The 27,755-nt window shown below is 36.7% G+C and overlaps 1 protein-coding gene across 1 annotated transcript in view; it reads right to left on the bottom strand.

The window, feature by feature from the left end:
- Nucleotides 1-596: 596 nt before the first annotated feature.
- Nucleotides 597-27,755, bottom strand: part of LOC123238017 (myocardial zonula adherens protein) — a 118,001-nt gene continuing 90,842 nt past the window's right edge. Inside the window, exons 11-13 of the mRNA XM_044665302.1 lie at nt 12,070-12,153; nt 7,173-7,273; nt 597-1,423 (exon numbers count right to left, since the gene is read on the bottom strand). Of these exons, the coding sequence (XP_044521237.1) occupies nt 1,315-1,423; nt 7,173-7,273; nt 12,070-12,153 (294 nt within the window). The 3' untranslated portion in view covers nt 597-1,314. The remainder of the gene's footprint in view (nt 1,424-7,172; nt 7,274-12,069; nt 12,154-27,755) is intronic.

Raw genomic sequence — 27,755 nt, 5'->3', positions numbered from 1 at the left:
TTTAGCTCTCCTGTGAGGTATCACCTAAAAATATACAGCACTTTGAAGGTCAAGAAGCTAGGTAGGGATAACCTATACACCAATGTCCATCCAACACTGTTTCTCAATAAAAATTAACAGGTTAGACTCAAACCTCACTGTGCACCTAGTATAGTCCCTGTGGAACTGCACTGCCTCCTGTAAAATCATTTCCCTTAACAAAGTTTTTTTTTTAACTAGAACCGAATAATAATTAAGTTAAGCAGGCCTGCTTGTTTATTACAGTAATTTTAAAGATATTGTCTTGAAGTTTACCTTTCTTCCAAAGACTTCAATAATTCAAAAACTTGTTTTTGCTTTATGTTAAATTTTATTTGAAGTTCTTCCTCTGCCTCCCACCCTTTTAACATGGACACAAATGAAGCACTAAGGACCAATTAATAGAACAAAATATATAGTATTTATTAAATAAATGCATCAGGGGTTATAATACCAAGGTACTATATGCTTGAATAAAATATTCATTTAAGAAAAAAACATCAATTGTTATTGAAAAATTAAATTAGTAAAATTTTAACATACAAAATTATCTTCGGTTGAAATGAGAAAGAAAAATGCTCATAGGCAGAAATAAATATGGTGATTTCTGTCGGCCCAGTAAAGATGCAAGGCACAAATGATTAGCAATGGGCTTTAGAACTCCAGGATACCACTTTAAGATGCCTGCCCAGGTATTAGAATCATTCTTCACTGGAGCTCATTTGAAACACAGAGCCTTCAGCAGACAGACATCTGTGCTCAACAGTCACCAGCATCTGACAGCCAAGAAGTCTTCATTTCCACTTTAGAGTTTGAAAGTGTGTCCGACAGTCCTTTTCATAGACAAAATGTCTCTGTGCCAAAGAAAAATATTAACTTCTAATACTTTATGGGTAACAAAACCTTCATAGTATATGTAACAAGTGATCCTGGCATGAAAAAAAAAACACAAATCACTTTTTAATTAATGCCCCTTTCCTCTATTAGTAACCCAAATCTAATAAAATGACAGATTGTAAGTGAATCCCACCAAAAAAAATCTCAGTGGGTCCATAGAAAGTCACAGAAAACACTGCACATAAGGATATTTGGGTTTAGTGTTTGAAATATGACATATTGCACTTCAAGCTTCTTCCCCCGTCCTTATCTCTCCCAACCGCCATCTCCAGGTTTCCCCAAAGGAAAGCTAACTTTGTAGGAATTCTAATTCTCATTGATGCAAATGTGTATTGAGGAAGTAACATCCAGATTCTATGCTGCAGGCCCAGTGCATTTATTCCTCTGCAATGAATGGACTTATTTGTCTGCTTCAGTTATAGCTTTCTTCATAGTAAATTCCATTACTCGTGTGTATGGTGCATAGGTCCTTGCAGGTCTTATAATTTCTCGGGTCCTACTCGTTTGACTAAAAAAATGAGAAAAAGCAAGTTAGGGAAATCAAAGCCAACCTCCTGGTACCCTTGAGGAGTTCACACTGATTCAATTTCCATAGAAAGGGCATTCTCCTCAAAATTTAGTGACTCATTAATGTGTTTTAATGCTTACAGTAGTGAAAATACATATAACAAAGACCATCTCAAGGAACAGTATCCTTTTTTAAATTATATTTTTTTTAATTTTGAATATTTTCCCATAGTTACATGTTTCATGTTCTTTCCCTCTCCCCAAACTCCCCAACCCCTCTGAGCCGACACACAATTCCGCTGGGTTTTACATGTATCATTGATTAAGACCTAATTCCATATTATTGATAGTTGAGCTAGTTATCATAGTGCCTTCATCCCCAACAATATCCCCATCAGTCCATGTGTTCAAGGAACAGTATCCTAAAGGTCATAAGATAAGGAAATAGCTAGCTTCATAATGAGGTTTCACAAAGCTGCCTTTCCAGAATAAAGGCTTTTTTGTAATTTTGCTTTATCTCATTTTCAATGTGTTTTTCCCCCCTTTTGAGTTGAAAATGAGAGAAAAATGGGTTTCATGAATAGCTTGCTTTAGGGTAGAATTTTAGACATATTATACAATATAGTTTTGTACTTTTAATCTATTATTTTTCATATCTCTTGCCTTCAGCTTTCAACATCCTCCACACAACACCCCACCACACAAAAAAAGCAGGATCAGTAAATAAACGTGTAGCATTTTGACTAGAAGCTAGGTTGTCATTTTGCTCCTGAAAATAGATGAAGTTACTTTTTCCCTGATGACATGCTGGTTTCCAATTAGTAGTGCCTTAATAAACATCATTCCCCCTTCCCTCCTGCTCCCCCCCCCCCCGCCCCACCCCATGAACCTGGCTTCCCTGGTGGGGAGAGAAGATAAGGAGGGAGGATTATCTGGACTGTCTAAATCTAGTTCCTCACTTTTCTGGAAGAATGGAGATTAAATTCAAGGATGTTCAATTCTGTTTCCAGATAAATGAATAAGTAAAAATTTTGAGTTATATGGCCTCTGATGGCTTTAATCTTTCCATTCTTCCTTTCATCTATCCATCCTTCCACACTATGAGATAGAAAGGTACTTGAGAAGCTGGAACACGTTCCCCTTCAAACCCGGCCTCAGCCACTTCCCAGCTGTGTGACCCTGGGCAAGTCACTTGACCCCCATTGCCCACCCTTACCAATCTTCCACCTATGAGACAATACACCGAAGTACAAGGGTTTAAAAAAAAAAAGAAATGACAAAATATCATTCTGAGTAGAACACAAGATTCAAGTAGGGGATGGGACACCTGGATGAAGCAGTAGAGGGAGTGTTGAGCCTGAAGTCAGGTAGATTCATCTTCTTGAGTTCAAATCTGGCCTCAGACACTTACTAGTAGTGTCACCCTGGACAAGTCAATTAACTCTATTTCCCTCAGTTTCCTTTTCTGTCAAATGAGTTGAAGAGGAAAATGGCAAACAACTCCAGTATTTTTGCCAAGAAAACTCCAAATGGGGTCACAAAGAGTTGGATGCAACTGAAAATGACTAGACATATACAATAGACTGGTTAAAAATCATTTCAGAAATGTACTCTAAGATCAAATTGTGGATGGTCTGAATGCCATGCTAAGAAGGTTGAATTTTATTTTCTAAGTAAGGAGGACCCCCTTGAAGGTTTATGAACAAAGAAATGACAAGATTTAAGAAAATTATGATTTAAGTAATGATTTTAGAAAATTAATCTGAGGGTGACCAAAAAGATTATCAGAGGGAAAAAGAGTATAATGGCAGAATCAATTACAATCAATTGTGATTACCTCAGTTTTAGATGCACTGAGTTTGAGGTGTTGACAGATCACCTAGGTATAAAAGACCAGCAGGCAGCTGAAATTTGGGGTAAGAGCCCAGGAGAGGGACTAGTACTGGAGATAGAGGTGTAGAAATAATACCCATAGAAGTGATGGTTGAATCTATTAGTTAGTAAGACTACTGAAGGAGAAGTATGAGAGAGGAAATAGAAGAGAGCTGAGGAAAGAACTTTCTGAAATGCCAAAACATTTGGAGCAAGGAGGAAAGAGAGTAGCCAGCAAAGGAGATAGAAGAGCATGGTGTTTAACGTCAGAAAAGAGAAGAAAATAGAGTTTTTGAAAAGGCCAGAGCTGTCAAATGTGCATGTTGTCAAATGCAGAAAAATCAAGGAAGATAAAGCCTGGTTTGTTCAATTTTTTAAAAACACATACTATGTTAGTCCAAATTAAAGATAGAATTATTTCTCCAAATATGGCTTGCAAAAGTCTGTGATCACTATTAGTTTTCAATACATATTAATGCATTTTTCCTTTTCAAAGCCCATTATTACCTGTTTGACATCAGGAACAACACTTAAGATACATGGGCCTCAATTTTCCTATCCATAAAGTAGAAGCACTGACATCTCGTGCCCCTTTCAGTCTTAAATCTATCCTTTGTATCATTTCCTCTATGGCTATAGGGTATATTCTGATCAGCACAATAAACATCTCTCTAAAATTAAGTTCACTTTTATTTTACTTATTAGTTTCTGGTGGGAAACAAAAACATTCCCTAAAAAATCTGCCTTTAACATGTGACAATTTTAATAACAACAAAAATGAATCCAGTGAGATGATTTCAAAAAAAAATCAACTATAAAATATTCTCTGACACAAGTTAGTCTGGAGCCAGAATATTAACCACAAAACACACTAGAATGTAGAGTACAACTTGGGACCTATCACCTGACATCCTTAAGTCATATTAAAAATCCAGAAGAATATAAAATTTTAGGAAATTAAAAAATGTAGCTCACTGTACACGCTTTCAACATCTACCACTGAATGACCAAGGGAGTTAGGTCACTCTGATGTAGCTGGGGGGAAACTGACTATGAAACTTATGTAAAAGCTGCTTTTAGATAATAAAGTGGCTTCCAGGTTCACTACCGACATAAGTTATGGGTCTGTCAGCACTTCCATTATGAAAACCGATTTGTGGTTCCATAACTTAGCCATAAAAGTTAGCTTCGGGCTAAACTTTGGCACACAAATTGAAAAGCTGATTTTGCTTTAAGTTCAAGTGTGGGAATTTAAAAACAAACAATTTATTGGCTTCAGGCATAGTTTTGTATTCCTCTTAGCCAAACAGGATTTATTAGGCAGTCAATTAGTGCAGACTAAGCCACTTGGGTACTTGGAAAAAAGAAAAAAAAAAAAGAAAAAAAGGGGGGGGAAAGGAAAGTGGCCAAGATTTGGATTTCAAAAACAGCCTTGCCCATGGTGACTCCTCATTTTCTGACAAACTTTTATTGTGCACTTGGTACTACATATTCATGATGCACAGACTCAAGCTCTGTTTATATTTCCTTTTAATTATGTGAGGATAATAAAAAACCCTACGTTTCGCAAGGAAACAAGCAGTGCAAACAAGGTTGTCAAAAAGGACTCTGGGTGCCAGGCCTAGTGAATTCCTTGAGACACACAAGTGGCTAGCTGAAAGAAGCATAATCAGAAATCAGGGAGGATAAACGAAAAAGAAAAAATAGTCAATACGATGCTGGAGAAACAAGCAAGAAAAAAAATGAGGCTAGAAAAAATGGAAATAAGATGAGATGCCTGTAAAGCAAAGGCTTTATGTAGATCAGATGAAATTCTGATTGAATGTATGGAATAAGCCTCGAATGGGCATTTTAAATGGTAATTCGTGTATCCCATAAAGTATAAATGGGGCAAGATAAAATGGTCAGCTTCTCTCAGATCAAATTCTCCCTCTTGAAAGGATTTTTCTAAAAATTGTAATGATATATAAGAATTGCTAATACATATACAATGCTTTAAGGATTAAAAGCATCTAACTGTATATGATCTTATTTGATATACTTGATAACATTTATAAGCACATTCTATATACTTTGTGCTAAATATCTACATATGTGGATGGCAATTTGTTTATATTCTGTCTTTGTGTCCAGGGTCTGATACTGACTGGCACTTAATAATTATTGAATTGTCTTTGAAATATAAAATCTTTGTGGGGAGGGACACCCTTTTATTGTTGTTCGGTAATGTCTGATTCTTCATGACCATATTTGGGGTTTGCTTAACAAAGATACTGGAATGGTTTGCCATTTCCTTCTCTGGTTCATTTTCCAGATGAGGAAACTGAGATAAGCAGGGTTAAGTGACTCGCTCAGGGTCACACAACTAAAAAGTGTCTGAGGCCAGATCTTCCTGACTCCAGGGCTGGTGTTCTATCTACTGTGCCACCCATCTACTTCATACTTATTGACTGATGGACTCTAAAAAGGCTGGCTAATTGATTTACAGATCCCTCCATGCCACCCCCATTCCACAGCAAGAGGACACACCTATGTCTGAAAACACAAACTTGTCAACTTTTTGCAGGTCACTCTTGAGCCCGCTAGAGCAGATCAGTGATTTGGCAGCCTACAATACTCAGTCCTAAGAAAGAGGAATCAACTACAACAGAGTTCACATTATGCTATAAAGGATGGAGGTCTGAATTTAGAGTCAAGAAGACACAGGTTCAAATACTGCCTTTTACACTGACTGCTCAAGTTACTTCATGTCTCTAAGCCTCACTTTGTCAGTAAAATGAGAGGGAGAAACTAGATAGGTCCTAAGATCCCTTTCAGCTCTAAACCTGTGGCTCTTAAGACCTATCATAATGTTTGAATTGGATCATTTAATGGTCTCATCGATTACTTAACTCAAAAGTGTTATGAATATCTGATAAAAAGTAATCATATGGAGCAACTAGTGGATAGAGCACCAGGGCTGTAGTCAGGAGGACCTGGGTTCAAATCTGGACTCACTTCCTAGTGACCCTGAGGAAGTCACTTAGCCCCAATTGCTTGGTCTTTACTGCTTTTCTGCCTTAGACTCAATACTTAATATCACTTTTAATACATAAGATAAGGATTTTTAAAAAAAGTGATCAGATGCCCTGTCCTGAAATGGACTAAATTTCCCCCTCTAGAATAAGAAGTGGTTGTTAAAACATTTTCACCAACATCTTCCATCCATCTCCTGTCCCATGCCTCTGTTGACACAAAGATCTATCAGTGCTCCTGTGATAGTTCCCATGAAAAGTGTTCACAGAAAGAAATAAACCCTGGTAGGAACAACCACTCAGTCACAATTCCTCATCTGTCTCAAGTAGCAAAAATTATAAGTTTGTTTTTTTGTCAAAAACTCTACAAAGACTTATTTACTGATCTTGCTGATTGGGTGGAAGGGAGGGAATGGGGTTCAGTGGGGATAGAAAGGAAAGATGATTGGATCATAGAAGCATGGATACATGGAACACAGGAGTTCAGAGGTCCTCTAGACCGATGAAGAAACTGAGGACTAATGAAATTGGATGGACCACAATCAAATGGTAGTAAGCATCAGAGGTAAGATTTCAGCCCAGATCCTCTACTGGAGTAGTTTGCCATTTCTTTCTCCAGCTTGTTTTCCAGATGAGGAAACTTGGGCAAACAGAGTTAATCAACTGGCCCAGGATCACACAGCTAGTAGGTGTCAGAGGCCCTATTTGAACTCAGGGAGATAAGTCTTCCTGACACCAGGAGGAGCGCTCTATCCACTGAACCACCTAACTGCCCTTGAGGTAGAAATGGGGAAGGGAGGGTGGGATTGTTTGGTTTTACTCGCTGAGGAAAGCTTTTTAGGAAAACAAGAAATTCATAAATACCTCAGTGGTAGATCACAACCTACTCCAATTTCTCTGGTTTCCACTTCCGTCTTGGGCTGTGTTTCCATTAAATAGTCCAATCTACTTTGTAGTTCATTATTCTGCATTGAAGGGAAAAAATGTTTTTAGCAAAGCATATCCCTACCTCACTCCTCCACCATTGGATAGTGGACAACTTGTGCTCATTCTCTGTTTTCACCTCATAAACATGTTCATTTTTCTATTTTCAAGGGCATATAAAGCTTGGCCCCTGGCATGGTGTGGGGGAGGCAGGGGGAAGCTTTCCAGAATGTTAATTGTTTCTGTCTTGATGGACTTTACATGAAATACACTAAGTCTTTGATTTTTCCATCTACGAGACAGATGACAATGTTTAAATTAGGGAAGTGTTGTCATGCAATTAGCACATTCATTTTTGCTTTTCAATAAGTTGACGTGGAAAAGTTGTCCTAGCGGTGGAGGACGACTGAGAAATGTCACACAGCGAAGCATGGGAAATCTGAGTTCCAGGGGCCATGGAAGGCAATAGACTTAGGTTTGAGTTATTCAGCTGAGTCTTAGCACAGCCTTTGTATAAATCTATGTTCTTCAGGATGTAAAAGACGGCATCCTTCCCGATAAATGGGAAATGGTGTAGAGGGAGAGAACACATTCCAGATGCCCTCTTAGCAGACAGGTCATGACAGATCTATGGACTCTGAAACCAGTCACCTAATGTACACTGTATGGGAGAATAATACTGGACACTAGCCAAAGAGACACAGACATTAACACACATGTACGTACACACACACACACACACACACACACACACACACATCTTTTCCAGATACATCTGGACTTTACCATTCACAAGGAGACAAAATAACAGGGATTTCTGCTGCCCTTTAACATCCACTTCTAAATCAGTTCATTTACAAATGGACAAGCTGAAAGTACCCGGCCATCACATCTAGGAACTTTCCTTACTAAGTTGAAAGATTTTGTCCCAATTTATATGCTATGAATGGATAATGAATAGCCCAATGTCATTTGATCCTAGGATAATACATGAATGAGAATGGCCACTGAACTTGAAATCAGAAGACTCAGTTCTAAGTCTCAGATCTGACATTTGCTTTTGAGACCACAGGATGAGACATTTCCTAGGTTCACAGTGACATAGATTTGAAGTTGAAGAGACACTGGAGGCTGCCCAGTCCAACCTTCTCATTTCATACAATAGGAAGGACTTGCCCAAGGTCACAAAGGTAGGAAGTAGAAGTGCCAGAATTTGAACCCAGGTCCTCTGATTCTTAATCCAATTCTCATTCCACTTTACCACAATTGAAGACATTCATTGTCTTACTCTCCTATTTGTATTTCCAGCACCAATCAGTAAGGTTGCTTAGTAGATGCCAATTGATTGATTGATTGAATCTGAGTTTCTTCTTACGTAAAATGGGAAAGATAGAATTTGAAATAGTTATAATGATAATAATGGTATTATTATAGTATATTGTAATGATTATATAACTAATGTTATATATGTCATATATAACGTTATATAAAGCTTTAATCATTCTCTCATTATATAATCATTATATGGTCATATATAATAATTATATAACATTTACATAGTGCTTATGTACTAGGCACTGCATTAAGCCCTTTATAATTATTATCTCATTTATCCCCACAACTCAGCAAGGTAGGTGTTATTATTATCTCTGATTTTCAGAGGAAGAAACTGAGCCAAATAAAGTAACTTGTCTAGGATCACACAGTTAGTAAGTGTCTAAGGGAAGTATGTGGTAAACCGTGAAACACTATCTAAATGAATTATTTACAAATGATTACAGCTGTTGTTCACATAAACTGTCATCTACATTTGTGAAGTCGGCTCCTGTACTTGTCTGACTTTCAATACCACCATCTTCTATCTATACAGTGTACCTGTGGCCATGCAGTGGCTTGATATGCTACATCTAGAAGCCTTGTCCCAAAGCTATCATCATTTATTTTGTGTTCAAGAGCAATAAAGGGCTTTGGAGTGTGGCACATAATCTAAACATGGCCCTTTCTTGGATTGGGGCAATTGTACATATGTCCTTCCACCACGTCTTGGGGAGCAGTGAGCCCTGGTCAACCTCTCCCCCCTTCCCTTTCATCTTTTCTGGCTCAGTGAAGAGCATGGGGCAAGGGACGTAGAAACCAGCAGCTTCCCCCAACCTTTGAAAGTAAAGTTCTCACCCTGAGCACCCTGAGCATTGGTGTGACCACATCACAGATAAATTAATTGTTCTGGGAATATTTGGATTAAAAAAAGAGAAGAGGGAAGAGAAGCCGAGTCCCATTCTTACAATGACATTTACTGGACTGTGAAATGTCATTTAACCACTTTGTGTCCCAACTTTCTCTTTAAAATGAAAATAATATTTTAGTACAAATGTACAAAGACTTAAAAAGTTTGTACTTAAAAAGTTTGGAAACTATTCGCTATATAAATGAGAGCTTTTATTTTGTTATAACTCAATAAAGAAAGGAACTACCTAACTTTGCGTTGCAATCTCCATTTTTCAGATGAAGAAAGAAATACAGGTTATTCTTTATTTGGTAAATAAACAATCTAAGAACATAAATGAGAATTTTGAGAGTTTTTAAAAACCAGAACATAAGAATCAAAATAGTACATTTGGGCCCTTCAGCCCAGACTCAAGATAGCATCAGCCAGTGGCTTCGTCCAATGTTTCTAGAACTCAGACTCTTGGAATAATATTCAAGTTAAATTGCAGTTACTAGATTTGTACAATGGACATACAAATGCTGAGAGATTGTAGTTTTAAGGCACTGACTTGAAGATACCAACTCGGCTACAAAGGCATCATGAAGCATCATATAGAGAATATTATATTTTATCTTGCAGGGTGAGAGGCATGTAATATATGATAAATGCACTAAAAAATGGAACATTTGTCTTCCGTACATTGAGTATTCAATTTAAATTCAAATTAACTACATTTATCAAAAAAAAGGGCATTTAAAATAGACTTACAGGGGCAGCTGGGTAGCTCAGTGGATTGAGAGCCAAGCCTAGAGATGGGAGGTCCTAGGATCAAATCTGGCCTCCAACACTTCCCAGCTAGGTGACCCTGGGCAAGTCACTTGATCCCTATTGTCTAGCCCTTACCACTCCTCTGCCTTGGAGCCAATACACAGTATTGACTCCAAAATGGAAGGTAAGGGTTTTTAATTAAAAATAAAATAAAATAAAATAAAATAAGATAAGATAAGATAAGATAAGATAAGATAAAATAAGATAAGATAAGATAAGATAAGATAAAATAAGATAAGATAAAATAAAATAAAATAAAATAAAATAAAATAAAATAAAATAAAATAAAATAAAATAAAATAAAATACACTGACAATATTTTCTAAGAAATTTGGATTTCATGTCAATAATAATGAAGCACTTTCCTCACAACAACCCTATTAGGAAAGTTATGCAAATATTATTTCCCCCATTTTACAGATGAGAAAACTGAGGCTCAATGAGATTAAGTGATTTGCCCAAAGTCACATGGCTAATAATGGAGCTGGGACTTGAGTCTGGGTCCTTGGATTCCAAGTCCACTATCTTTCTACTACGCTGTATTGCTTCTAGGAATTGCTGAGACATTTGTAGATTTGTTCTTCATTAAAAACTCTACCGTGGAGTAATCTATCCAATAATTAGCTGCCACCCTAGAGATAGTAGGTTTTTGAGGCTAACATAAGCTTTGATTAAGGAGAGGAGATGGTAAATGTCCAAAGAACAACATATTTGTCTAATATAATAGAAAGGCTAGTAGTTTTTCAGTTGGCAAAATGGAAGTAGTAAAGAGAAAAATGAAAAGGATGGTGAGAAAGAGGGGTTTCTAAACAGTTTCAAAAGGAAGCTTTGTCTAAAATTTTATCTAAAATTAATCCACATTGGGAGAATTGGAACAAGGAACAGAGCACTAAACAGATAATTAGAAATTAGGAAGGGCGAGAGGCAGCATGGTCAAGTGGAAAGAGATTTGGATTTGGAGTGTAAATCCTGGCTTGGCACTCATACTATGCATTGTTATCTTGGACAAGTTATTTAGATTCTTCAGTTTCCTTATCTGCAAAATAAAAAACCTGGAGTCTCTGATAGTGTTTAAATCCCTAAGTCAGAGCAGGAAAGGGGAGTTTTATGCCAAGATCTTGAGGAAGATACAGTATTATCCTTCAGAGTAAATGTGTTGGTTGGTTTTTCCCCCACTTCTTTTTTAAATCTTTGATATACAGGATGGTTTGCTGGGTAGAAGGGAGGAGAAGGCCACATTCAGAAATGAAAGTGTTGTAGGAACAAAGATATCAATAAAATTTAAAAATAAAGTATATGTTGATTAATGCAAAGAACATCTAGAACAATAGGTTTTTTGCTTCTCCTATTGATAATTTAGCCCATATGAACTCTTAGGGTTCCTTCCTAGTCTCGGATTCTATATTTCCTCTGGTCAAAATAAGGTCATTTGTAAATTCAGGAAAGGAAATATATTTACTATTTTCAAATTTTAGCTGAAACCAAATGACGTGTAATTCACTATCATACTTATTCAGAATATAACCAACTTCTTTAGAAAGTTCATATAGAAGAAATGCATACATCTCCCAGCTGGGTTGGGGAGAAGTAATTACATTCATTCATTGCTGGCAGGATCACAAATATATAACATCATTTTGACAAAGGATCGATGATCAGAACCTCATCTTTTTGATCATTGGAGATTAATTTTCCATCTATTTTTTGAGTCTAAAAAGTCTTCATTTATTTTAAAATTAATTTTAGTACTCTGGTAACAAAAATAGGATACAGAACTTCACCTAAATAATCAGAGATTCTTACCTCGCCCTCCAAGAAGGAGATTTTTTCTAAAAGCTGCAGGATAAATAGTTGTTTCTGTTGCACTTTTTTCTTTAATGATTCAACCTATGAAGAAACAAAAATAGTGCCAAATGATTAATCAGAGAAGATACAAGAAGTCAGGTATGTAAAAACTGATTGAGAACCCCACCTAATTCTTTTTTATTGAATAATAATATAATACTATAATAATAATAGTATATCATAATAATACCTACTATATGTCAGGCACCCTGCTTGACACTTTACAAATACTATCTCACTAGAACCTAACAACAACACTGGAAGGAGGGTGCTGTTATTAGACACATTTTACAGTTGAAGAAACTGAAGCACACAGAGATAAAGTGACTTTCCCAGAATCAAAACAACCAGTAAGTTTCTGAGGCAGATTTTGAACACAGAATTTCCTGACTTCAGGCTCAGCACTCTATCCACCATGTTACCAAGCTGCTCCAAAGAGTCTATACATTTGGTAAGAAGATGAAAATCTAGCAAATTGGTCTGACTAAGTCTTCATGGATACATTATGAGGATTGTTTATGCAGAAATCTGATGAGAATTAAGCTGGCTGTGGAATATTCCCAATTCTGTGGTTAGCTTGATAGTACCCAAAATTCCCTGCATATCTCTTCAGCTCCCTAAATCTCATCCTTTAAAGGCAGCTAATGTCTTTCCTGTCCCCTCTTGCACAGAGTATTCCCTGTAGATTCTGGCTCCCATTTATACTTCCTTCCCCAGACAGCGTTATTTAATATTTGATAACCTACTTGTCAATCCATTCTAATGTGTTTGGTGGAAGTCTTTTCTCCCCCAGCCCAACTATAGGGTCCAAAATAATAGGTACATTGTAGATTTCTTTGCTTATAGTCTCTTAGCATGTAGTTTGATGAATTTCTCAAAGAATATGATTGATAATCTCTCTGCCAACAATGGTACGAATGCTCAGTAAATGTTTTTTGCTTTATTGAACCTACCAACTTTTAAGTAGTTATCAGTAGCATTCAAAAAGAAATATCAACTTTAAGATCACACGTAAACTTGAGTACTTCCATTTTTTTAAATTACCCAATTAAAAAAATCTTGTTCTTTGATATTATCTTTCTTATTTATTCCTTCCTTCATAAGACATTGTTTTTACAAGTTCTATTGAAAGTTCATTTAATATTCTTGGGAAAAATTTCATTAAATATTTATTAATCACTTTCTAAATCTGTAAACTTGTGATAGGTGCTCTGTGATCCTGGGATGCAAAGAAATATCTCTAAGATCAACCTCTAAGAGTTCTAATTTTATTTTTATGATTTGCCATAAATAATATTAAACATTAATATAATAAATCAAGGTGACTTTCTAACTATTTACATTTAAATAAAGTAATTTCAATTGATAAGATATTACTTTTCCATTATTCTCTCTCAATTCTCAATCAGGATTTTTATTTACCCTCTAATTCCTATTTAACGTGTCCTTTCTTATGGTCGGTCAGCATGTTCTTTGTTCTTTGGGTTCTGCTTTAAAAAAAAATTCGCTTCATTTCATAAAGCAGCTTCTAGCTTTTAAAAAATACTACTCATACTTTATCTTAATTGCATTGCAGAAATCCATTACGTTAATGTACCACAACGTATTTAACCATTTCCCAATTGTTGGACGTTTAAGTTATATTCTTTGCAATTCTTGATAATGTTGCTACAAAAAAATTTAACAACTCCTTTTTTTTTTTACTTTGATAATTCTTTGAGGGTATACTGCCAGACATGGAATTATTGAGTACTCTATAATGAAGACTGCCAGATTGCACTTCAAAAGAATGCTATCAGTTTGCTCTTCTGCCAGCAATAAATAATTGTACTTGTTTTTCAATAGCCTAACCAGCAATGCCTTTAAATGCTTTTAATGATTTTTGTCAGTTTGGTGAGTATAAGGTAGTGCCTCTAATTTGTTTTAAATTGGATTTATTTGAGCATTATTTAGCATTTTTAAAGTGATTATTAATGATTTGTAGTTCTCTTTTGAAAACTTCATATCCTTTGATCTGAAAGTTACTTTGTACATTAACAGATCCTTTATATAGTTCAGATATCGGGTTTTTTGTCCCAATGTTATTTTTCTTTTATCATCTTTTGTTGAACACAATTTTATTTCAAAGCGTTATTATCTTGCCCCTAAGCATTTTATATTTGTTTTTAAAGGTCAGTTTGTTGGGGCAGCTAGTGGATCAGTAGATAATGATAGGAGATAGGAGATCCTGAGTTCAAATCTGGCCTCAGATACTTCTTGTATAGGCAATTCACTAAACACAGTTGCCCAGCCCTTATTGGGTTTTTTTTGTTTGTTTTTGTTTTTGTTTTTGGCCTTAGAACCTATACTTAGTTTGGATTCCAAAACAAAAGGTAAGGATTTTTTTTAAAGTCAATTTTATTTTCAATGCCTTTATCTAATATGGAAAAAAGTTCTAAGCAGAAAAAAACTTTCAAGATGATCAGGAGTAAACTTAACGAAGAAGACAAAGTCAAAGTTTATTTAGAATACATTGCACTTCTACTGTAACCAAAGTACTAACCCTAATTCTCAACTTAAGATAGGCAACAGATATGTTTTCAGAACATTTACCCAAGGAGCTAGGAAGCTAACTAGGGACAATTAATGTCCTGCTCTCCTCAGCTACTCCATCTAGCTTTAAATGTAGACTTGGGGAACTGATGAAAGAAGGAAATCTAGTAGACCAGGAATACAGATGGAGGAAAGAAAGGTTAGAGGATTGAAAATGGAAGATAGCATCATACTGGAAAGAAAGATGAGTTCTTAGAGTGTGGGGGTTTGAAGACTCTCAAGATAAAGGTCCATGATTTTCTGCAAATATCTGTTGTTCTCTTGTGCCAAAGGAATTTTGTTCATCCTAATTTGCTTTCTCCCTCTGGAGGATTCCAATGAGACTATACAGTAAAAATTACCTGTATGAGGCAGCTAGTATTGATCTAAAGTATGTATTTCTTAAAGTATGCCGGAATGAGGATCAGAAAGTCAAATGCAAAGTGATTTAGGAACTTCAAGGCAGCATGTAAATCTTAGTTATTATCTGCTATTACTATGAGATGAGATAGACTTAGAAAATTGGGTGGCATTGTTATGTTTGCTCACTTCAATATCTTTGGGCCTGTGCCTTGGCAACTCCCTCGTCATAGACCTTGTTTTTAGTATATATATTCCAGATGCTTCAAGTTTGAACAAGTTGAGCATTAGAAAAGACCTTGGAGGACATCCAATCTGAGCCTCTTATTTGACAGATGAAGAAACTGAGGTCTAGAGAGACAAAGTGGCTTGCTGAAGGCCATATATCTGGTTAATGTTCCTTCTACTACCCCAAGTTAATAGTCTCTCACTATTAAATTCCTTTCAAAGTTTTTTCATAATCTCTAAACCACATAGTATTTGGGAAATGATGGATTGTTTTAATATACTATCCTTAAAAACACTCATAGAAAGTAGGAACATCTTGAGACACAGGGGAAAGATATATGAGTTTAAAGCAATGATCATCAATCCTGGTTTTATGACACCTAGAGAGTCTCCCTCCCCCCCAAAAAAACAACCAACAATAATAGCATTTATGTAGCACTTTACAATTCTCTAACATCCTTTACCAATTTATTTTGCTGCATTTTTAAATATCATTTCCATAGTGTGGTGCCTCACTTGATCCTCACAAAAAACCTGTATGGTGGTTTTATTATTATCCCCATTTTATTGATGAAGAAACTGAGATAAAAGTTAAGTGATTTCCCCAAGGTCACACAACTAGTAAGCGTCTTTGGTAAGGCTTAAACTCATATGTTCTTTACTCCAATGCCAGAGATCTAATCATTGCAACATCTATATGCCTCTTATAAAAAGTTCTAGAAATCTTTAAATTAAATTAAATTTTTGAGTACTATCTTTTATTTAATTAATTAGTTTAGAGCATTTTTCCATGGTTACAGGATTCATATTCTATCCTTCCCTTCCTCCCATCTCCTCCCATAGTCAACGCACAATTCCACTGAGTTTTGCATGTGTCATTGATCAAGACCTATTTCCGTTCAATTTAATTTTTAAAAAACATGCCACAACACATTTTGAGTAAAGGGTAGAGGTACAATGACAAAAAAAAATAATGTAAGGTTAGAAGGATACTCAATTTTCTGGTGAGGGGTGAGGAACCAACAGAAGTAGAACTGCTCACTAGTTTTTGGTATTCTTAAAAGCACCCAGTTGTATTACATCTATCCCAAGAAGTATAATCTGATCATGCCTTCCTTAACCTTTCCTGCGATGACTGGACTGCTAACAAGCGACCGTACTTAGAAAGTCTGTCTTACATTTCAGTGGCTAATTTCATTTGGAATAGAATTTCTGAGGAAGTCTTCAAGTGCTAGAAATCTCCTGAATCTATAACCTCAAGAATCCTGTGATTATAATTTGGGGCACATATTAGCAGCATGCCTGTTTGTAGTTATGCTTTTATTAGTTTAGGTTTCCTACTTAAATTTAAACAGGTTTATTCAGAAAGGAGTCTCCAATTAGGTTAAGCTGCCACCAAGTGGTCATAGGTAGCTTGATACAAACCATCAGGTTTATGTTTCAGAAGAGTTAACTGAAAGAGATTTGAACTATGGGTTTTCCATATTTTTTTCCTGGGTTTTCTTGGATTACTTTTCTAAAAAATATGACTCTTAACAAAGTGTGAGAGAGAAAGTTTCTAAAGCAAAAAATACCTATGTACAACTTAATATCTTTCTCACTCTGCTAAACTGTTACAAAGCATAGGTTTGCCCAGCCTTTGCCTCTCTTATTCCTAGTTCTGATTAGAATGTTCATTTCTAACATATCTGAATATTTATCTTGTAGTTGGACCCCTTGTAGGTATAGTACATGCTTCCAAAATTGCTTTTCCAGGAAACCAAGGCATTTTCTGCATACCTGCCAACAGCTATACCCTGTTCTAGTTAATTAAAGGACCTGCCTTAATCTGGCCCTCTGATCAGCCGTGAAGATCTAAAGCTGTTCCCCTCTCCTCAGGGTCTTCTTTCTCTCATCCAACATGGCAAAAGGAGCAAGGCACTGAACTCTCTCCATAAACTCTCTATCTCCCATTTTTTTCCTATCAGAATGGAGTGACTTCCTCATCTATATAAAAGTGGAACTGTCTTCTCAAAGGGAAACCCCAATAAAAATGAGCAAAAGTTAGTAGAATTTAAATATAATAACATTTCTTTTAGATGTTAAAATTGTACCTTGACCCTTTTATATTTTGAAATATAATATATAGTCCACACTGTTTCCAAAAATTAATTTGAGTGGGTTTCTTTAAAAGCTTACTGCACTTGGGGCAGCTGGGTGGCTCAGTGGATTGAAAGCCAGACCTAGAGACAGGAGGTCCTAGGTTCAAATCCGGCCTCAGACACTTCCCAGCTGTGTGACCCTGGGCAAGTCACTTGACCCCCATTGCCTACCCTTACCAATCTCCCACCTATAACTCAATACACAGAAGTTAAGGGTTTAAAAAAAATTTTTTTTAAAAAGCTTACCGCACTAAAGGAAGAAAATATTTTTAAACTACCCATTTAACAAGTTTTTAAAAGTAGAAGTTTTAAGTAGCTTCATTACTAAGTTCTGATGAGTCAACTTCTAGTTTCACAGGATAGTCCATTGACTGAAGAGGATTTTTGTTATCTGAGAATTCTGAACATAATTTTAGAGCTGAAACAGACTTCAGAGTTCACCTAACCCAACTCTAAATTTTACAGATAAGGAAACTGAGTCCCAGGAAATTTAAGTGACTTTCTCAGGATCATGCAGTTAATAAATGGCATTGCCTCTGTTTGGTCCCTCTTCATAGTATTGGATCATGATGTAACTTTATATTTCAGTGTCATGATTGGTATCCAGCTCTCTGGCATAAATGAAATTAAGTTCAAATACCTAAGCCTATGAAAACAAAAGATCATACAGTATCAAGTGTTATGTAACACTTTATATAGGATTTTAAGAGACATTTTTTTTGGCCACAGGTGAAGTAATGAATGATGAATACAGTGCTCAGCCTCAACAATAGATAGCTGGTTTTTCATAAAGCAGGAAACATAAAAGATAACGCTTCTTTGGTTTTATTGCCTATTGCAAGATCCCTGTTGGTAAATATCAATTCTATAGTGGAGCAAAATTAAAGAGTTCTGGCTTTGATTCAAAGAACTTGAGTTCAAATCCAGATTCTGGCACCACTAAGTGTGACCTTGGTAAAAACCATTTAACCTTTGTAAACATCAATTTTCTCTTCTATAAAATGGGAAGGTTGAATTATATAGCCTCTAAGGTCCCTTCCAGCTCTGGATATGCAATCCTATGATTTCTTGTAGCCATACCAATTGCCTATAATGGCAGATGCAGAAATATTTAAAATGCAAAGATTATAAGTAATCAAAATCAGAAAAATCCCAAGCCCTGAATATGTTTGAAGTTTACAGTCCTATATGTCAAAGGAGTATAAAATCCTAAAACTAGCCAATAAAATATGCTGGGAGGTGAAAGGTTGCCCCCATCCCACCTTAAAATAGTTAAGTCTTCCTGCTTAAAGGGCAGAGGTAGATTTTTAAAGATCTCTATAGAGAATATTGGTTTTTTTTCTTGACAATCATTTTAATCTTGTGCTCAGCTGTGTTTGTGGGCAATATTTAATCAGTGTTTTTATATTATGAGGACATAGAATGCACCCGTTTTCTTGGTAATGACAAAAGGAAACTGGCTTGTGGTGAATTTGGCTGTGTGGTCTCCCAATGTAGAATACAACAGTTTTGTCTCAACTTGAATTAGCTGGAGTGGAGAGGAAGGAAAGATAGAATGAGCATTTCTATAGCGACTATTGCATGTGCCATTTGTTTTATAAATAATATCTTATTCGATCCTCACAACAGCCCTAAAAGGTAATTACTCTTATTATCCCCATTTTATATTTGAGGAAACTGAGAAAATAGATGTTAAGTGACTTGCCCAGGATCACACAGTTACTAAGCGTCTAAAAAGGATTTGAACTCATGTCTTCCTGACTCTAGGCCAGGAGTTTCACTCCTATTCCCCCAATTCCCAAGCATGACTCAGCTCCAGTCCCCAAATCCTGATCTGTGAATCAGGTCCATGTTCTCTTTCCCCCCTCCAATGTTTGTGCCCACTGGACCCAAATAAGAACCCTATAAAACCTCACTTGGCTTTATTGGTTTGGAGCACCTTATTCTACTCAACCTCCTTAAGGACCTGATCTGTTTCCATCCTCCCTGACTGCCCCTTCTTGTTATATTCCCTCATCAATAAAGAGCTTTACTTTCTGCTGACTTCCTTCTCATGCTGTGTTTCTCTTGTGGTCCTCTACCCTCCCTTGTCCTCCATATTGGAACCCCACAAACCTTACTCAAACTCCTTGAAGATACCTCCGCATATGAGACTAATCAATATTTCAGTCTCCTCACAGGAAAGGTTTCATTTATGTATCTGCCCTTAATTCTGTTAAAATGATTATGCCATAAGGTTTTCTTTTTAATATTAAAAATGGAATTCTCAGGATAAAAAATGACCTCAGGATGCAAGTTTAAAAAATAATGTAAGTACTAAACATTTTTTTTCTGAAATAAATCATATGGGGAGAAATAAGTCAGCTATTAAGTTATCAGAATTTGCCCTGCTGTAATATACTATAAGAAAGTAGCTTAACAAGGAGGAAAAAAAGTTATAATACCCCAACTGAGAGGTAAAGGATGGAATGAATTAAAGCAAGAATAAAATGAAACTGAAAAATTGCTAAATGAAGTTAAGAGAGGAAAATGAAAAATCAATGAAAGAAAGAGGTAAAAAGGTACATTTTTCATCTTCATGATGCTTGATTGGGTTTGTGAAAATTCATTTTCAATTAATGTGTCTTGTGGCATTCAGCCAGGGCACATACAACGAACAGTGCTCATATTTTAATCAATTTTTTCTATTAAGTTCCGAGTAATGTACAGTAATAGAATTATGCCATTTAAAGGGCTCAAGATGAAACTGGCTTCCAAGGTAAAATAATCTACTTTTGTTTGACTTTTATTTTAAACTCATGATATGTTCACTTCTTTTTAAAGTGGGCAACACAATAAAATAATAAGTCCAATCCTCTCGGGCACCTAAAAATCATTCTTAGGTGTAGAAGAGTGATACAAAGAGGTATAAATTGGTTTTATGGCTTGGATACAGCCACATAGAAGATATAACCACAAAAAAAAGAAAGAAAGAAAGAAAGAAAGAAAGAAAGAAAGAAAGAAAGAAAGAAAGAAAGAAAGAAAGAAAGAAAGAAAGAAAGAAAGAAAGAAAGAAAGAAAGAGAAAGAAACAAAGAAACAAAGAAAGGAAGGGAGGAAGGAAGGAAGAAAGAAAGAAAACGGTAGTTGTTTCTATGCTATCACAATTTTTCTGTCCCTGTATTCCTTTTCAGAGAATTTTTTTCAGCCCCTAAATACTCCCTGACATTCAGATTTAACCTAATAGAGATAAGGAGGCAGCATTTTGGTACTCATATGGAACTGATGGGAAGATCTCCCATACCAACTTTTATGATCATCACGGAAAGGGGATATTCATACATGAAAAAGCAACTTTCAACCTCAAACTGGACTAGCTTAAAAATAGATGTGGGTGACAGAAGATGATACTTATACTGGTTTTGCAAAATTTTAAAGACCTGAGAACCTAATACAGGATAGAGGAAAATGGAGATCACCCAAATGCATTCCTTTTGATCACTTTAAATAGAGGAGAGGTAGGTCATTTTTTTCCCCTTATCCCTTCTCTAGGTCTTTAACCTTTTTTGAGATGTGGGGGGGGGGGCATAGAATTCCTTTAGTTTCCAACTTTTGAATGTTTTGCTTACAATGAGACCTACAAAACTTACTGAATAATGGGAAAGGGTACTCTTCTACTTCAAAGCCTTTGAGATCAGGACCTAGATGCATAATTTCTTAACCTTTTCTATGACACAAACACCACTAGCATTCTAGTAAAGCCTAGGGACCCCTTCTTAAAAATAATATTTTTAAAAGCAAAAAATGAAATATACTGGATTACAAAGGGAATTAAATTTGAAATAAAGATGTAATCTTTTCCCATCTAAGTTCATGCCTCCCTGAAACCTACCCCTAGGAGGATCCATGGACCCCAGATTAAGAACTCATTTTGGGACTTGTGCAGAAGTCTCTTTCCAAGTGAAATTATCTGGGGTTGCAACTCTGAGAAAAAATACACTTTGGTTTCAAGCGGTATCCAAGTCATGGCAAGTAGGCAGCCTGAACCAGATTAAAATGTATTTGAGAAATATTTAACTAACTAAATACAAATATAACACAGCATAGATAATATTAATATGTGGTTTCTGAATCAATGTACAGCCCTCATGGTTGATACCACAAATTTAGTGTACAGAAGGATCTTAATTAGGATTTGGTTTATGGGAAAAGTGACTTTACCCTTTACCTTAACTTTTATTCATTTCCTTTTCTCAAATCTCCCCTTTTTCATAGTGAATGCCTTCTCCCCCATTACCCTCCAATTTCCCAATACAGAAACAGCTTTCAAAGACATCATTCCATACCCTCCCTGATGACATGGGGGTGGTGCATATGGATTAATTGTCAGTCCTATTGCATTTCCCCCCAATTTGCAGGAATTCAAGGGCTTATACTGGAAACATCATAAAATAGATAGAGGTGACAAGGGTCAAAGTGATATGATATATATCTTTAATTTAGAACTAAAAGTAATCTCAGAAGCCATCGACTTTAATCTCCTCATTTTAAAGTTGAGGAAAAAGCCACTTGACTTGCCCAAAGTCACACGAGAAGTATATACCAGAAACACCTTTGAACCCATGCCCTCTGATTCCCAAGCCCACGCTCTTTACACTCTACAATGCTGCTTAGGCAGTTTTTACACTGAATACTTATGACAATTACAATAATAGGAAAGGAGATCAAAATATCCCAGCATGAATTCATCAAAAATAAGTCATTCTTTTTTTCCCTTAAAAGACTCACAAAGCAGCCTTTAGTCAAGTCATTTATTAAGCATCGTGCTAAGTGCTGGGGTTTCAAAAAAAAAAAAAAAGAGGGAAAAGTCCCTGCCCCCAAGAAACTTATCACTAATGGAGGAGACAAAATATAAGCAACTATGTACAAACAGGATGTATATAGGGTAAAGTGGAAATGGTCTCAAAAGGGAAGTCATGAAGATTTAAAGAGAACTGGAAAAGACTTCTTGTAGAAGGGGAAACTTTAGTTGAGATCTGAAGGAAGCCCAGGAGGAAGAAAATTTCAGACATGAGAGACAGTCAGTAAAAATGCCTAGAATTTGGAAACGAAATGACTTGTTCAAGGAGAGCCAATGTCTCTGGATTGCAAGGTGCATGGAAGGGAGTCAAGTAGAAGAAGACTGGACAAGCAGGAAGGTGCCAGGTTATAAGGGCTTTAAAACAGAGAGGATTTGTTTTTTATCCTGGTGGCAATAGGAAACTACTGGAGTTTATTGACTAGAGAAGGAATGAGAGGATTGATATCTCAGGTTAAGATCAATTTGATAGCTGAATGGGGGATGGATTGGAGTAGAGATAGATTAGAGAGAACAAGATCAACCAGAAGGCTATTATTTGCAACAGTCTACATATAAGATGATGAGGGGCTGTGCCAGGGTGGTGGTTGTGTCAGAAGAGAAATGGAGCATATACAAGAGATATTATGAAGGTAGAAATGACAAGATTTGACAACTGATGGGGGAGGGAGGCAGGGAAGTGAGAGGGAGGCATTGAGAAGGATTGGGAGCCCAAGTGCCTGAGAGAATGATTGCACCCTTCACAGTAATTGGGAAGAGGGAACAGTTTGGGAGAGAGCCTTGGTTTTAGGCATATTAGGTTTAAGATATCTACTAGACATCTAGCTCTAGTTATCAAAAGATAGTTGGGGCTGTGAGATTTGAGGTCAGGAAGGAGAATACAGGTGAATTAAATAAATTTAAGAATCGTCTATATAGAGATGATAGTTGAATATATGGAAGCTAAAATAACCAAGTAAAATAGGAATAGGAAGAAAAGAGAATACAGGACAGAGCCTTAGGGGACACCCATACTTCATGGTGTAACTTAGATGAAGATCTAGCAGAAGAGATTAAAAAGAATCAGACAGATAGGAGGAGAACCAGTAGGGAAAAGTGCCAAGAAAACTTGGAGAGAAGAGAATCTCAAAGAGGAAGGGAGGGAATCAATAATCTAAAGGCAGCAAAAAAAATTCAAGAAGGACATGGATTGATAAATTCAGCAACTAAAAGATCATTTGTACTCTGGAGAGAACGTTTCAGTTGAATGATGAGGTTAGAAGCCAAACTGCTCAGTTTAAAGGGTGAGAGGAGAGAAAGTGGAGTCATCAGTTGTAGACAGCCTTCTCAAGAAGTTTAGTCTGGAAAGAGAGAGGAGCCACCATAGTTAGCAGGAGTGGCTGGATCACGAAGTTTTTTTGAGAATGGAGGAGACACAGGGATATTTGTAAGCAGTAAGGAACTAACCAGAAGGCAGGCTGAAGATAAGTAAGAGTAGGGATGAGAATGGGATAATCTTCTGCAGAAGAGGAGATGGTGTGGAATGGGATTATGGGTTTATAGATATTCTTGCTTTAGCAAGAAGAGCCACTTTTTGTGATATGAAGTTGATGAAAGAGATATTTTTGGAAGACATTGAGTGATGTGAGATAAAAGGAGGGGAGAAGAGGGAGTCCTCAGTGAAAGGCTTCAATTTTTTAATGGAAAGTTCTGTCATTTTCCAGGAATTTGGTCAAGTTTTTTAAAATGATGTGACCAATTAATATAAATCTATCAGGCAGAAATGGCAAAGGTTTTTTAATTCCCCTGTTCCACATTGTGCTTTCCTCCGTATGAGGACATTTAGTCAAATATCACTGGCCACTTGAGCTTGTGACATATCCAGGTCACAGGCTATATTGGAAAAGGCTAGCCTGAAAAATCAGTGATTTTTATCTAAATGTAGAAAAGGTTTGTTACTTAAATTGGTTGCTTGTCCTCATTCTCTTAAGAGGAAGAACTGGAAAAAAGCTTGGGTCAGGCTTTCCTATCTCTGCTTTCACAGGGGGCAAATGTAGACTTCTTGAGATTCAAATATAGCAGATATGAAATGTCTTTTTTTTAATTTTCTAAGATACAAAATTTCTTGAGACAAAACTGATTCAGATTCAGAGGAGGTCTGCATATTTCCAATGAACAAGAATGCGTGTGTTTCTATATGTTTTCCTTTTTACTCTATTTTTAATCATACAAAATATTCCCATGTCTAGAACTACTATCTTTAATAAATTAGTGATAGAAGAAATGATGAGAGTATAGAAGAGGCAGCTCCTAGAGATGATGCCTGGAGAATAATGTTTCCACAATGCTGCCAATAGTTCTAAGCCCACATTATTGGAACTAGAAGGGAACTAAAACATTGAAATCAATAAAATGAAACCTAGAGGGGAATAGTGACTTGCCCAGGATTTATTGCTACTAAGTATCTGAGGTAGGATTTGAATCCAAGTCTTCCTGACACCAACTCCAGCACTCTATCCACTACTCTGTCATCTTCTCCCATCCACCTGCCCACCTCAAAGCAAAGGGGTATTTGTTTAGTGTTCACCAAAGAGTCATCATTGCTTTTAGTCCAAGCTGAGGCCACCCCTTTCCTCCATGACCCCTGCTAGTCCTAGTTTGGATTTTCCATGGTTTGATCAAGGACCACATTACCCCACAGTTGTACAAGAACTGTAAGTGGTCTTAACAGCATTCATTTCCTACAAGAAGTCTCCTGATGACAAAGCGACATAGCTAACTTAAACCTCAAGATCCCTTTCATAGGAAGAATTTCAATATCTAATCCTTCTAAGACATATTTGGAGCCCAAAGAGCAATTAATGTGTAGAACAACAGTTTATTTAATAACAATTGAAAGGAAAACACATCCAGCTTTAAGAGAACAATATAAACAACATCTATAACATAAACTTTACACAATGAACTTGCAGTAGGGAAAGGGAAAGGAGAAGGGAATAATACCAGGTATGATGCTAAGTGCTTTACAAATATCTCATTTGATCCTCACAACAGCCCTGTGAGGTAGGTGCTACTATTATCTCCATTTTACAGTTGAGAAAACTGAGGCAAACAGACATCAGATGACTTGCCCAGGATCAGTGTCCGGGGATGGACTTGAATTTAATCTCCCTAACTCCAGGGCCAGGGTTCTATCCAATGTTCCACCAATTGCCTCTACTGCTTTCTATGATAAACACACACACACACTCACACATAGCAATATGCTTATGTACATGTAATATATCTGGCATGTCTGTAAACTTCATGTTTTAAGTAAAATATGTTACTATTTTAAAATAAAACTAAAAATAAGAGCATATCCAATTCTGGCATTTGGAATTTGAATACTTCTATTTATTAAAAGTTCATCACATAGAAATATTTTCTAGTGCTGACCGAATACTAAGTTGTTGTTAGCAATGACACAGGATCAGAGATTCTGCTAAGCAGGAGGGATGTTATCAGTCTCAAGAAGATAATGGGTCAAGCCAAGGAAAGTCCCTTCGGTCAGAAGGAAGTAGGTTTCAGCATCCAGAAAGTCAGAAAATCACCCAATGCAGCATTTATCGTTCAGTCGTGTCTAACTCTTTATGACCCCATTTGGGGTTTTCTTGGCAAAATACTGGAATACTGTCCCACTTCCTTCTCCAGCTCATTTTCCAGATAAAGAAACGGAGACAAACAGGGTTAAGTAGCTTGTCCAGGATCACACAGTTAGTAAGGTCTAAGGCTAGATTTGAACTTGGGAAGATCACTCTATCCACCATAGCATCCAGCTGCACTAAAGCAGGATTAGCAAGATTGAATTCCATTTTCTGCAGTTGTTGCTAGTTGTGCCCTCACTCAAAAGAATTGAATGTAACCCCCAAAAAGGTTATGGGGCCTATAGGAAAACCCTACCCTGGGCTGTAATAAGGTCAGAGATAACTAGAAATATCTTTAAAGTAGTTGGAGTTGATAGAATCACAGATCCCTTTCATATCAGGGGATTAAAGTCTGCCAGGAAGGTAGGTGGTACGAAGGATAGTGCTGGGCCAGGAGACAGAAAGATCTGAGTTTAAATCCAGCCTCAGATGTTTACATTCAACCTCAGGGGGAGTCTAGTCCAATCCCCTTTATGTCAAATGAAGGAACTAAGTCTGAGAAGGGCTACAACGTCTTGCCCAAGGGTACACAAGTAGCAAGCATCAGAGGCACAATTTGAAGAGTTCCTCTTACTTTTTTCATAGTCAGTGGGTTCAAGTACATTCTCCAAAAGATTCATGGCACTTTTTTGTTTCTAGGACTCTTTAGTAATTTATTCTAGGAAGAGAAATGATAAATTTCTCCATGAAAGACATTGAGTTAAAGTTAAGGCAGAAAAGATAGGAGGGAAACTGTAGGAAATAGCACTAGAGTAGAGTCAACACCTTTGACACAAACTCCTCATTTTCTTAAATCTATAACTCCTTTAATTGACTATTTTATAACAAATTTGCAGTCTACAATGTCTTGGCACTCTTATATGACAAAGATTAGTTACATCAACTAATCGATCAACAAATATTTATTAAGTACCTACTCTGTGCCAGATACTGTACAAATTAAGGGGGATACAAAGACAAAAATGTGATAGGTGCTGCCCTCAGGAAGCTTACATTGAAGCATAATGTAATTGTTTATTTGCAATAACACCTGAGAGACCATAACAAGTTCCTTCATTTCTCTAGGACTCCGTTTTCTTGCCTACATAAGTGGAGCATCTGTAAGATCTCTCCCACAACTCAAACGTTCTATGATATTACTGTTATTCTAAACATGAAAATCATTCACTCCTTTGCCTTCTGAACCTCTCCCTCACATTTGTGTGGGTTGTTCTGGTGTTTGCTCAGACCTGTGATTTCATCAAAAGCAACTTCCTTTGAACAGATCAAGTCCTCTGCAAAACTTAGTGTCAAAGAGCCACCTCATGGCAATGAGCAGTTAAGAGATTTGCCCAGGATCGTGGGGTTAACACACATCAAAAGGACTTGTACCCAGGTCTTCCTAAATCCAAGACCTAAGTCTCTATCTATTAAGCCACACTGCCTCTTGTCACTTAAACTAGCCAACTGACTCTAAAGGAATGTTGAAGGATGGATACTTATGAAAAAGCATAGTGGGGGCAGTTAGGTGGCTCAGTGGATAGAGTGCCAGGTCTGGAGTCAGAAGGACCTGGGTTCAAATCTGAATTCAGAGACTTCCTAGTTGTGTGACCCTGGGGTAAGTCACTTTATCCTCATTGCCTAGCCCTTGCCACTCTTCTGTCTTAGAACTGATATTAAGATAGAAGGTAAGGGAGACAGAAACAAATAAACAAAGGAAGGGGAGGGAGGGAGAGAAAGAAAGGAAGAGAGGGAGAGAGAGAGAGAAAGAGAGAAGGAGGAAGGAAGGAAGGAAGGAAGGAAGGAAGGAAGGAAGGAAGGAAGGAAGGAAGGAAGGAAGGAAGGAAGGAAGGAAGGAAGGAAG

The sequence above is a fragment of the Gracilinanus agilis genome, chromosome 2 (assembly GCF_016433145.1).
Source record: "Gracilinanus agilis isolate LMUSP501 chromosome 2, AgileGrace, whole genome shotgun sequence".
Lineage (NCBI taxonomy): Eukaryota > Metazoa > Chordata > Mammalia > Didelphimorphia > Didelphidae > Gracilinanus > Gracilinanus agilis.
This window is presented reverse-complemented; position numbering and strand designations above follow the sequence as displayed.